Genomic DNA, 14,031 nt, shown 5'->3' with positions numbered 1-14,031 from the left:
AGGTATGGGGAGGAAGGAAAAAAAAACCTTGTGCACATGCAATATATATATATATAAGCATGTATAATATACTAATTATATTAAACAGCCCTCACAAAACAAATATATGGAATGAATTCAGAAATGAAAAAAATGAGTAAAGAAAACAAAGTTTGACACTGACAGGCAATGAAATAAAAACTGATAGGAAATGGTGGTTAAGGCTGCAAGGTAGGTAACTCAAGAGTTTCCTGAATTCTAGATTGCTGTGCAAGGAGGAGGGGGATAGTGAAATGAGCTGTCAACATTCTGAAAGCACAAACTGGTGTATTTGAGTGATTTTTTCATAGGACAGTTTTGCTGTAAGAAAATTCATGCAAAACTTAATTAACCAATTGGTTATTGAATAAGTACAAGAGAGAAAATTCTGTGTGACTGCCATGTTGCTATTTAGCATTAAACTAATTCAGTTTCATATTTTTTGAAGATACACAACCACACAAAATTTTAGACTCTACACTAAACTCTAGTAGAACAACCAGGTATGTAATTGTATAATTACCTCTTTCTCAAGGAAGCCAGCTCGTAATGCTATCTGGTTCTCCTTCACACGACGAGCATCTCTTGACCGCTTCGCAGCCATGTTGTTCTTGCGGCGGCGGGCCCAATACTTTTCGTCCTTCAAATCATCCGGAACAAACTGATAAAATTAATAACAAGTTACAGGTTATAAAAAATATATTAACAAATCTAATATGAAACCTGTGTACCTAGAAGAGAATGCAAACAGTTCAACATTTTTTGCTCTTTAAATAATGTGTGTGAAATTAACTCATAGTGAGAATATTGAATCTGATTTTACTTTCATGGTAGTAAAAGTTTAGATTTTAGTCTCTGTGTTACAGAACCATATAGTCCTGTAGATCATTATGAATGTGTAATTATATATTAAATTGAGCCTAAACTCTTATAGAAGTGAAAGGCTGTAATTAACTCCTCTCTAATTTAAATATATCATAATTTTTTAACTCCTTAAACGTTACAGAGTAGTACTTTTAATGCATCCATAGGCTCCTCGTATCTTGTTTTGTTAATTGTCTGTATGACTGTGGAATATGGTTCTTAGGAAAATAATTGGAACTATGAAGGATAATGTATGAGAATGACTTATACAGGACGAATAGTAGTCATTAGGATAGTGAAAGTTAGGAGATGCCTATGGGTTGAACATAACACTAGGAGGGGGAGGCAAAGAATAGATACAGAATTTTGGTTGGGAAACCTCACGTAAAACAGCCAACTAAAAGACTGAAAAAAATGGAAATATAATATTCTGATGGTTCTTTGGGAAGAGGATGAAGGCTGACAGAACTGGCTCAAAATCATACATGACAGACTTTGACATAAGTGATGCTGACCCTACAGTCTGAATAACATGTACTTTGATTATCTGCAGCACAAATCTCAAGGCACATAACAATTATTTTAATTAATAGTACAAAATCTCAGAAACATTTAGAAGCAAGTTAGGTGTTATTTCAAACTTAGAAATCTTTTCTTTCAATATACCATGAATGAACTCAGTACTTAAGAGTAACTTGTGCTGCTAAATACCAAAATATTCATACTGAAAGATTTCTTAAAAATTAATGTATCACAGCAATCTTTATTGTTCATGAACATCGATACAGCAGACGTTACTGCTTATGAACAGAGCCCTGGAAATTTATACTTGAGAAATTCTGTACCAACAGAATTATGGTTGGTGATACACATAAATGAGCTTATATGAAACTTAATACCGTACCTGTTTTCTGGATTTCTTGATCATTGGCTGAGGCTTCAGCTCCTCATCAGAGAAAGCTCGTGTTCGAGGATCGAAATCCCGTCCAGATGACGCTAGCGATAATGCTAAAACACAAATACCATAATCTATGTAAGCCTGTAAGTCTAAGGTGAAGCAAAGGTACAACAAATAAGTACAATACGTAAAGGAATAAGCTTCGTGACAACAAAGAAAGGTTTCTAAAAGAGAAAAGCAACATCTGTCCTCTGATTTAATACTTAACTTGTACTGGCTCCGAAGCATAAAGTGCATATTTGAAATGATTTTTTAATCAATGCAATATTGTTTCATTAATAGCTTGTTAAAATCAACCAGTTTCATATACTTCAAATGCAGTAGTAGTTTTGTATAGTAAAAATCTGGTTCTCAAACTTCTCTGACTACCTGAACTGCAAAAGAGCAGCGAGTTTGCTGATAACCTGAACCCCATCTGTTTCATATTGTACAGCACAAATATTAATCTACAAATTAAATTATTGCTAGCATGTCTAAACATCTCTATTTACAGTGCATCAATATATGACTTTGTGTGTTACCAAAATTTAAGAAACGACACAGTCCATATTGGACACTACAATTAAAAATTAAGAACAAGGATATGTAAAATAATTTATGTAAGACTTGAGGTTCTCACAGCGGTGAGTATGAAGATATCCGTCTTCTGGGTTATTGCGCTGTGTAGTATGGTCGATGTTAACCAACGTTTCAGAGGTCATACTGCCTCCGTCATCAGGGCGATATTCATAGCCTCTGAAACGTTGGTTAACATCGACCAGACTACACAGCGCAATAACCCAAAAGACGGATATCTTCAAAATAATTTATGTCTGTTAAATTTTCCAACTTCAAAGATGTAAGATTTGAGGTTCTCACAGCGGTGAGTATGAAGATTTCTGTCTTCTGGGTTTTTGCGCTGTGTAGTCTGGTCAATGTTAACATCGACCAGACTACACAGCGCAAAAACCCAGAAGACAGAAATCTTCAACTTCAAAGATCTCTGTAATTTTCTGTTAGATTTTTCCTTTTGATGAATTTTACTAGGCAAACAAAAAGGGTTTAACATTGTTGTTATTACAGTTCGTTTCTTACATTACTTTGTATTTCCTGGGCAATTATCTTAACAGAATTTTTAAATCAGATTTTTATAGACCTTCATGTCACTTATGATTTTATTTGATAGACCTTCATATACATCTACCCATAATAATAGTAAGTGTGAAGCAAGATCTCCATCACATAACACAATTTCTTCTATATCTAATAACGTTACAATTAAGAAGTTGAGAAAAATCTTTCTCAATTTCAGAGCTTAAACACACGAGACAAAATGCATAAATTAGGTGCTTAAATAATGCACAATGTGAACTGAATGACAAATTATCCTCACTTGAGTCTGCAGGTGACGGTGGGTTGAGAGTATCGGGAGAGAGCGGCTCGCTTGGCGTAGGGGACCGCTCTCTCTTTGTGGTCACCAACTCGAGCACGGGGGGACCCGGAGGGTCTCCAGCCCTCTGTTGTTGTGTCTGTGCAGGATGAGGAAGAGAGTGAGGCTGGGGCAGACCTCTAGCTGCCTCTGGTAAGGGCGAACTTTGTTTTATCACCTGTTGCTGTTGGACTGTTGACTGGGGCAGACCATCCATAGGAATACCATTCTCAGACAAAAACTCATCCAAATCAACATACTGCATACAAAACAGACACAAACAACATTGTTAAGAAATTGTGGTAAATAATAAATGTGAAAACTAACCAATTATCATATTTATCCAATACAATATGCACTTTCTTTCTTCTAAACAGTCCTTGAAAAATTGATTGTGCAATAATATTAATAATAATAATAATAATAACAGTTTTAACTGCATATGAATTTATTAAGCACTTTCAATTCACATAAATCTAATTAATGTTAAAACAGTAATAATATTATTTTCTCACGTACTTCTACGTCTACCACGTGGTCTCTTGTCTTCAGGTATTGTGACTATGATTTTGTAACCATTTCTATGTCACCCACACATGCCACATGCCACTACAATCTCGTCACAGGATAATCTAAAGCATTTCAAATCTTTTAATAGTGGAGAAATGCTGAACGCTGAGACGCTAAGTTCGTTATTACTTTGGCAAGGGCCACGAAATGGTGTAAAGGTTCGCTGCATGTTTACTCAAAACCTATTTCCGGAGCACATCCTACGCGGATAAGCTGAGTTACGGATTATTTTAAGACCGGGCTACACTGAGTGTTCAAGACCAAGGCCTTGGTCAGGGATGAGGCTAAACCTCTGCAACTTCCGAATTTGCCAGCGAGACACGAAAAAGAATGTATGTGACCGCCTGTTCCAATAACTTTTATCTTAGGTTATTACAGACAAAACAGGTTTAAGATGATATGACAAGGGACCTTAATATTTTTAGTTTCAGGCAGGATTTCGTCAACCTAACCTAACTTTTAGATGAAAAAAATATTGTACGCCATATACATATTTATTATCAAAATCGTAAATATCAATGTACACTACACCGTTACTGAATAGTACATATATTCTTCCTTCCCTTGTTTTAACTACTTTCATCTCTTTCTTTCGGTCTTTGCTTGTTTGTTATTCTCTTCCAATTATTCCACTTAAGTATTCTACTCATATGCTGTTATGTCGATTGTCGTATTTAATTCGTTATCGATTTATGAAAACAATTTCCTTGACAGATAAATAACAGGAAGGTCAGTATCGATATTTAACAGAACTCCATGAACAGGAAACAATAAATGTTCAAGCAGATTATACTGTTTATTACCCTTCTCGTTCCCGAGTTAAACTTGCTTGGAAGGTCTATGCTAAAGGTTGTACAGCGAATTTAATTACGATTTGTATAAAATCAAAGTTTATGGTTTCTTTTTCGAAAAAAAAAAATCGTACAAAAATTACATATATAGCAGATGACACAGTGTTCTACACGACATAATATTTAACGAAATGCAGTGGAGAAATTCTCTCAACACACTCTCTGGAGTGTTGTGCCTGTAGGTGATAAAATATTGCCTTAAACTGTTCCATTCCATTCCTGCAATTGCAACGCCTTATAGACTGACCACTTCTCCTACTCATGTGTAGCTCATATAATCTAAACAAGTTTCTGCAGGCGTACAACTTCACCTTGAAGGGTGCATGTCCAAATTCCGTGTACTCGTACACTGAGGTTCTTTATATACTTAATCAAGAAGTTGTGTCTTTCTGGTTTCTTTCCAGCGTGTTTAACCTTATACAATTTTAAATGACTCTTGGATTATAAATCGACTGACATGCCTACATGAATCACAGTTCAATTTAATCCTTACACTTCTGGTATAAACTTATAAAACCTGTTTGTTCCATACGTTCATATCAAGAGAGAAGTTATTAGGCATCTTCCTGTTATTATTTCATCCTGCATTCTCCCTAGCAGTTCACGTTTCGGTTTAATAAAGTAATACAGACAAGAAAAGAAGTATCTGATACGTTCCATTCAGTTCAAATCTATGTATATCAGAGTCGCTCTTAATAAATTACGGAATTGATCCACTACCTTCGATGTACCTTGGCCTTTGTTAAACAAAAGTTTTGGATGCAGGAAACAAAAGGGTAATATCGGTGGATGAACTGAAGTGACTGACATTTGTCACGGAACTGTTTGGAAAATATTGAGGAAATGGTTTGGAGAAAAAAGAAAATGGAAGCAGTTTAAAGGGAACAGGCGACAGCCACATGCAGGGTACCAAACGACGACAAGCTGGTGCTTCCAGGAAGTTGGGTCGGGGTTCAATGATGCAGTGAAGACAGACCGTCCGGCGTCTCTGCTTCATTCAACATTAACCACTGCTACTAGCCATCGAGGCGACTGCTTTTTTGCGGTCGATGCCAAGTGGCTCACAGCCACACTTATAGCACATTAACAGAATTCGTAACACAGCCTGACAGTACCGAATGTTAAGGGCTAGTAATAGTCTTATCACACCAAAAAAAAAAAATCTCCTCAACCAGTTTCATTCAATCAAAACCCACTTACCTAAGATCAAGCTTAATGTTATCTTCCCATCTTCATCCCGGTCTTCCAATATGTATTCCAACGAAAATTAAGCACGCAATCTTGCTAACATTTTAATCTCCGTTAGGAGCTTCTCTGGCGCTTTCTAAGTTTCTCCCAGCAAATGCCAGGATAGTACCGTTACTCAAAATATTCCACTATCACTTCTTGATATATTCAGTGCAAATCTTCCACTGGATTCTACTCGATGCAGCTGGATAAGCATAGTTAAATAAACAAAGAAACACTACATTACTGTCCCATCGCAACTTCGTAGCTACGAATACATACATATGGCAGCTAACCATATTTTGGTCTCCATCTTGGTGCTAAAGCTTATGGTTAAAAACACTTTACAATAACAAAACTCTTCATTATCAGAATTTTAACAGAGTCTCGGGTGATAGAGGGTCGTTAAATACGTAAGCCAAGAAACCTCGTACACTCTGATTGTCATTACGGTACTGTAAGTACGAAGTGAACCAACAAACCATCACTTGCTGTATGTACGCCTTACCACCTGTCGGACTTCAAGTATCTGTGTAGCATGCTTCACGCAAACTCCACGACTTGAAATTCTCAACTCAACCTTACAGTAACTTCAATAAAAGCAGGTAATTTATGGTTTTATACACATAGAATAGTGGAAGTAGCCAATGACTTGCTTGCAAAATATATAACTTCCTAAGGTTAATTTTCTGTAGGACGTAGAAGAGGAACATGGCGGCCGTTCATGGTCTTGCACAGAGTTATTAGCGGGAACAGACATACACACAGAGGCATTACACACGCATGCACTACTATCCTTTTGAAACAAGGTAAAGCGTACGCACATATCATTAATCAGTTATTTAAAGCAGGGAAGTAATAAATATTTAAGTGTTTCTTGCCCACCTCCACGACAATACCACTGACTGCGTTCTTCCAAAAACGTTTCTACAGTACATTCACTCGTAATGAGCCGACTGAATTCATTTATTCATTTTAACTAACCTTCAGGTCATAAACCTCCCAACAGAAACATGGAAACAATTGCTATGAGGGACTGACACTTCTAATTCGCATTCGGAAGGTCTCGGCTTCTAACTTCGGCCAGGAGACCGGCTTTATCGTGATTTTCCTCGGTGTTTCAGAGCAAAAGTGGAACTCGTAAATTAAAATAGACCACGATAACTTCTTGTCAAATGAATTAATGACAACCATTCTACCCTGTTGATGTTGTACGATCTACAAAATTCAAGAAGTGTAGTTAATACAGTAACTCAAGAATTGAGAATTAATAAATAGACGAACAAAACTCTACCTGGAAATCTTCACTAAGTCTTTCATGGTTTCCCTAAGCCCCTACAGATAAGTGGCGGAATTATAACCACGATCGCTTATGTCGCAACCACCGTGCCATTCAATAACATGTAAGGTTTACAGTTTAAAACGTGGGGCTAAATAACTCAGGAGTCAAGAAATACGGTACAACCACAAACTACCACCTGACCACTTGTGTGACAGCGAAGACACACCAATTTCTGGCAGTACATATTTCATGTGAATACAGGAAAACACTTGGCTGGTAGCGTGACTAAGGACATGAACACAAAGGATTCTTTTTTTTCCCGTGTCCGAATTGGACTATGATCAGTGAAAAACTTCAGACTTGGAACTAAGTATCCGCCCTCAACACGCTCCTTTCTGCATTCTATATAAGTCTGTATCGATCATGCAGCTACAAGATTCGCATTCTACGTTCAAAATGGAGAAATACCTGCCACCTCCCCTCACATTTCAGTCGCAATGCTTTCACCATTTCGTATCTCCTAATACCGCACTCATTAAAGAACATGTTTTAATGTCTCCAGTGCAAATAGGAAGATCACAAATTGTTCATTGCTGTTTGATATCGCAACAATTCCGTAACTGGTTTTCCTAGCGATTTCTTCGAAAAGGAAGCAAACTCTTTGAACTGTAAATATGAGGTCAATGACCTTTCTTTGTTTCATGTTTTTAAAAACTCCTTTGAATGCAAATGGGTTATGTATTATAGTTTGTTATTGTGAGAAATGAAGAATGTAGAAGGATATGGGCATATTTTCATTTTAAGGTACTGTTCTGTCTGTCTGTCTGAGCGGAGAGCTCACTCGACCTTCGAACAAGAAGTACCCATCTGCACAGGCACACACAGTCGTTCAAATACGTGGTATAGAAACATCGTCTGTCTTTGAGTTCTCCATTAGTTTTCTAACTTTCATCAGGTAAAAAGAATGAATAGAAGAGTAAACCAATCAGTTGGGCCCCTTTGCTGACCTCAGGGAATTCATTATCACTCCTTCCTATTCGGAACATCCCAGGTTCAAGTCTTGACCCGGAGACTGGCCATCCTGAGTTTCTTTGTAGTTTTCCTCAGTCCCTTCAGGCAAGTGACCGAATGGTCAGCAACCCAGCTTCGCATTCGTGAGGTCCTGGGTTCAAATATCGGACCGGAGGCCGGGTATCATGACTGAGGATTTTCGTGGTTTCCTTCAGTGCCTCCAGACGAATTCCCGGACAGAAGTTTAAATTAGGTCACAATCGCCTCCTTCTATATGCTTTCTGATTATTCATTAAACACCCTATCATTCGAAGCTGCGGAGTCTGAGCTATTTGCAGCGTCTTTAAATAAACCATCATACGTGAATGAGTACATGGATACGCACCTTGAGGTCGGCGTCATAAGGTAGTGTCTTCTCCCACAAGTTGGGTCCAAGAAACGCTGCCTGTGCCTCTACGTTACACCAGAGCTCACCATCATTCTTCTTTTCTTCTGGACCACCTTCCTTGTCCCCCGCCTTGCCTGAAACAAGAAACACTCGCGTAAATCAACACACTTATACAAATGCACTAAAATATTATGGCCTGTGTGTCGTAGAAGTAACTAGCCTTCGGAATTCAGTACATGTGGGCCGGGAGGTCTCGTAAAATAACGGACTTGGCTATTGGTAAAGGCGGGATTTTGCAGAGGTTTTGAGTGCCGCACAGATTCCTGCCCATGACAAGAAAATAACAGTATTAGGCCTATATGAATTATAAGGAAGCAAGATCCAGAGAATAACCATAATATACGAGGCTCGTCCTTAAAGTAAGTTTCCCTGGGGCCGTTTACAGAAACAAAACACAATTTCATGGAAATATTTATTGCAACAGATACAGCAAGTGTCCAGCTATTTTTCAACATATTCGCCACCGGAATTGAGACATTTGTCATACCGTGGGACCAACTTTTGAATACCTGTGTCGTAGAAGTCTGCCGCCTGGGATTGGAACCACTGTGTGACAACCATCTCCGCCTCTCTGTCATTCTCAAAACGCTGACGCTGACCGGACAGGAATTTCTTGAGGTGTAGGAAAAGATGGAAATCACTGGGAGCGAGGTCCGGGCTGTAGGGTGGATGATTAAACACCTCCCAGCTGAACTCCTGCAGGAGACTTGCTGTCCGTCGAGCCGTGTGCGGCCTAGCGTTATCACTGACCGCACTTCACAGTCGGCGGGAGCTGGAATAAGAATCTCCATCTTCAACAGCTGCAACGATGCTACTGTGAGAACGCGGGAAGTTCCGTTAGTGCATGCGCCATGCTACGTCATTGCTCTATCACGTACGCACAGTCGCTTCGCTCAATATAAGGTTTGCTAGCTGTGGGACGAGTGGGAAACTTACTTTTGGGACGCGCCTCGTATGATTCTCAAGAAGTGTGACGCGACATCTTGAATTGAAATACGTTTTTATACACTGAACGGCGAGTTATGAAGATGACTGTCTTCTGGGATGTTGGGTCGTGTACTCCGGTAGAATTTCACTGTCGTAATGTATTTTCAATTTCTTGTACAATATTTCTGTGAATGGGAAAATTTAGGACCATCGCATTTACGTTGGGTTTCCATGAACGCGTTGTGTCGTAAAAGTGGGGACTGCCTGTACTCGAAAAAGAGGTTAACGGAAATGTGCAAGTACTTTTTGGCAAGTGGAACTGAAGAAACGTGTTCAAAGATTAGAGACGCTAGGGGAAACCGTGTAGGTGCCAAATGATGTCTTTGGGCAAGGACATGCAGGTCTAATTATAGGACCGGATTTTACAACAAAAGTTCTCCCAACCATCCATCAAGCAGCACTCGTCAACGCAAAGATACATTATGATGGGGTGGGGTTGCAATCCGCTCAGACTGCATTTTACAACAACGCAACACTAGAAGAGAAACTGTTTCACGTGGTACCCGGCTTACGGGACACAATAATAGATTGATTGACAATACAACCCTTTAAAAAGTAGCTCATATGGACAGCAGTTCCCTTATTATGTGATTTAATAACAGTACAAAAATGAATTAAATACGAATTATATAAAGTGTGTAAACTACAAATGACTCGTGAATAACTTTTAACCCACTAAAACTATAATACTCCGAGTATGAGGCCCGATATACCCTTAGACATTAGTGTATGTTACATTCATTCTTTGTGATACATTGTGTTTAAAATTCGATATTAAAAATCTGGGGGGCTAAAACTGTCAACATCAGGAGCAATCACGACATCGTGACTTTTCCACATTCTCCAGTATTTCCAGAGGCCCCTAGACGTGCTGTAATGACAAAGGATTTTCACACCTTTTATCAGTTCCTCCGGGCAGACGCCGGGTACTTCTATCCACATCCTTTCAAATTCATCATTCACAATCATCGTACTACTCGATGCTACATGGTCTATGAAATTGAAGAACAGCATTAAGATAACCGAAGAATCAAATAATCCACATTCCCGAAGCCTAATGTTTGTGCACAGGAAATCCACACGGATCAAACTGGGGATCGAATCTGGGAACATCTAAATAAAAGTCCGGCCTTTTTGCCGGAAGACTCACATAATTTACACTTCGAGGATTACCGGCCTTTGGTGTCACTATCAATTAAAGGAAATATTCTATTCTGAATGACATCATCGACGGCCGATATATCGAAGACAAGTGGAAGTAATACGGAAATGATACGTAGCAAGGTGAGATTAGCTTTATCGAAAACTCGCAAGGGCAAACAATAATGACTTTTGTTTTTTTCTTGTGACACGCAAGATTCAACTCACACATATCTCCCAGACTTCGTAGTGACGTCCCATCCCACGCCATTTTTTGAAGTCTCAAGGTAACCAACAAAATGGAATCTCTCCTCCACTTGAATACACTCAGGCGTTTACGTTCAGACATCGGCCTATTATTGACGACATGCTGCATATTATATCGTCAAAACAGGGACGAAAACGGAGTTTCAGAACACGTGAAATCGATACGGCAACTTATTTCAACCCGCTATGTCCCAAGTAACTTTATTTAGAACAGTTTTTTTTGTAGTGTTCTGTCTGACGACAGGTCCATATGCACAGGATCCTTCCATCCTTTTCTCGGACTGGGACCTGTTCATATACGTTCTTGGCAGATGATCCAGAAGTGGTTTGCCATTGCCTTCTTCTGTGTGTGAATGGAGTAATTGTTGGGATGCCACGGAGGAAAACTCCGTATTGCCTAGACCACGGCCTTGCCCAACACAAGTTATAAATTCGGGCACCGCCGGGAATCGAACCCGAGACCCCAGGATTACAAGGCCGGCGTTCTAACCGCTAGACCACCTCATCTTATTATTATTTAGTGTTCTGTCTGACGACAGGTCCATATGCACAGGATCCTTCCATCCTTTTCTCGGACTGGGACCTGTTCATATACGTTCTTGGCAGATGATCCAGAAGTGGTTTGCCATTGCCTTCTTCTGTGTGTGAATGGAGTAATTGTTGGGATGCCACGGAGGAAAACTCCGTGTTGCCTAGACCACGGCCTTGCCCAACACAAGTTATAAATTCGGGCACCGCCGGGAATCGAACCCGAGACCCCAGGATTACAAGGCCGGCGTTCTAACCGCTAGACCACCTCATCTTATTATTATTTAGTGTTCTGTCTGACGACAGGTCCATATGCACAGGATCCTTCCATCCTTTTCTCGGACTGGGACCTGTTCATATACGTTCTTGGCAGATGATCCAGAAGTGGTTTGCCATTGCCTTCTTCTGTGTGTGAATGGAGTAATTGTTGGGATGCCACGGAGAAACCGGGGAAGCCCCCGGAGGAAAACTCCATGTCGCCTAGACCACGGCCTTGCCCAACACAAGTTATAAATTCGGGCACCGCCGGGAATCGAACCCGAGACCCCAGGATTACAAGGCCAGCGTTCTAACCGCTAGACAACAGTGGCTTTAGAACAGTTCAAGCGAAAAAAATTTTATTACACAGGACGTGTGTTCCAGTGAAGAATATATTTTCAAAACGTGAATAGCTGAGCATGCTACCAGCTTCTCAAGAAGAAATATGATCCAGGGAGTTGCTTAGTTAATAATATGTATCTTGTGCTTTTATTAGTTACGCGTACAATGACGAATTTTCTTTAAGAAATAAAATTGAATATGAGGTACATTTAAAGCTAATTGGACTGACTGAGACAAAAATTAAATCCCCCAAAATACTTTTAGTGCAGATTTTCAATGTTAATTATAACTGAAATTCGCAAAGTACTGCTGGGTATAAAACATTCAGACGGATAAACAGAGCGCCACGTTATGCGTTTATTTTAAGTTTTTGAAAATACTATATGTAAACAGATTACCGCAAATTGCATACGAACTTAATGTTTCATTAAATTTATAAATGAAATCTATGTTTAATCAGATATTTATTGTTTTTAACTTAATTTAAGCCTTCAAGTAACGTGACGGCCTTCAGTGTTAGAAGCCCAAAAGTATCATTTTTTGCCTTGAACTTTAGTAAGAACTCTAATCAGAAACTTTTATGAAAGTCCATTCAAGGAGAATTCTTTGGATATAAGCGTTCAAACACAAATATAACATCGGCGAAATTCTTAGATCCGTTATGAAATGAACCCAAAATTTATGGTCTATGTGGTTGACCCAGAATGAACAAGTTGCTCAACCAGTGTTCGGCCGACGTTCCGAAGCACATATTATTATTATTATTATTATAAAGTAATGCAACTAACTCCAAGGAGAAGAGTCCTTACTGAGAACATGACAAAACGCTCAGCGATCAAGGGAATATAAATATAAAAAAGATGTGTACAAAAGTTCAATTTTTCTCTAAGCAAAACGTCATGGGACTCTGCGTGTCAGTTACATCGGTATGGGATAAGCATCCTTGTGAAACGTTTTTTAGACTGTGGTCTTGTGCGCTGTTGCTATCGACGTTTCGGAAGAACTTCGTATTCGGCCCCAGATGACTTCGCAATGATAGTTATATTTTATACAAATCCCTTGTGATGGTGAGGGCGCTTAGAACATTCAGTAAGTTCAATTCTGACCTTCAGATGTTACATGTGGCCGATAGAGACCAAAATTAAATTCGTGAGATTTGAGGCTATCAAGGTGGTGTTCACTTTAAGCCCTGAAGATGGAGACAGTGTGATCCTCCGAAACGTTTGTATCTACCAGCGAATCTATACGGGACCAAAGCCCACATCGTCAAAACGAAATTCGGCCGGCAATGTTTAGTCCACATTGAGCATCCGTCTAGCCATACTAAATTTAATAAGAACCAGTTCAGTAGTTTCGGAGAAGTCACAGACACAGCATACTTCCCCCTCTCCCGTACGTGATCAATCCGAGCAAAGAATGCGTTAAAATTCCTGTGTCAGTGTTTGAATGATTGCAGTACGCATCCGTAAGCCGTCGAAACTGTACCGGCCGGTGCCAGTCCAATCAATCCTCTCCATCCGTCAAAATGAACATGATTCATCAACGATTTGGGTGTGCAGGGAGGGGACGAGATTTTTCTCCGTCATGGACCACGGAGTTCTCGTCACACTGCTGAGGAAGTTCCCACCATTTCGTAGATTCCTCAAAGCTAATGACAATACAGCATTCTCAGCATCCTCCACGCGTGTCAAGGTAGAGGAGCGACCCCCTGAGAACCAGATAAGGTGATGAAAGAGGACATTATTCTGTTCCTCTATAACAGGGATGGACAAAATATGGTCACAAGCAAAACTCACACACTATTATACATGATTACGTTTTCATGCATAATTTGCAACCTACGTGGATTAATCTAAGAAAAATACAATTTAG

The 14,031-nt window shown here is 39.5% G+C and overlaps 1 protein-coding gene across 3 annotated transcripts in view; it reads right to left on the bottom strand.

The window, feature by feature from the left end:
• The window catches only part of Pdp1 (PAR bZIP family member Pdp1), a 128,350-nt gene that overhangs the window by 11,125 nt on the left and 103,194 nt on the right, over positions 1–14,031 (bottom strand). For 2 of the 3 annotated variants that reach the window (XM_087346709.1, XM_087346706.1), the window contains 4 exons: positions 8,575–8,711; positions 3,213–3,507; positions 1,787–1,890; positions 542–679 (listed from right to left, as the gene is read on the bottom strand). In XM_087346709.1, coding sequence (XP_087202835.1) covers positions 542–679; positions 1,787–1,890; positions 3,213–3,507; positions 8,575–8,711 — 674 coding nt within the window. The remainder of the gene's footprint in view (positions 1–541; positions 680–1,786; positions 1,891–3,212; positions 3,508–8,574; positions 8,712–14,031) is intronic. The other variant, XM_087346707.1, reaches the window with a different exon arrangement.

Source organism: Zootermopsis nevadensis, unplaced genomic scaffold (genome assembly GCF_977971745.1).
Source record: "Zootermopsis nevadensis isolate Lab colony 2312 unplaced genomic scaffold, Znev_1.0 Znev_ptg000010l, whole genome shotgun sequence".
Taxonomy (NCBI): Eukaryota; Metazoa; Arthropoda; class Insecta; order Blattodea; family Termopsidae; genus Zootermopsis; species Zootermopsis nevadensis.
Note: the sequence above shows the minus strand (reverse complement) of the source record. Positions and strands in the feature narration are given on the sequence as shown.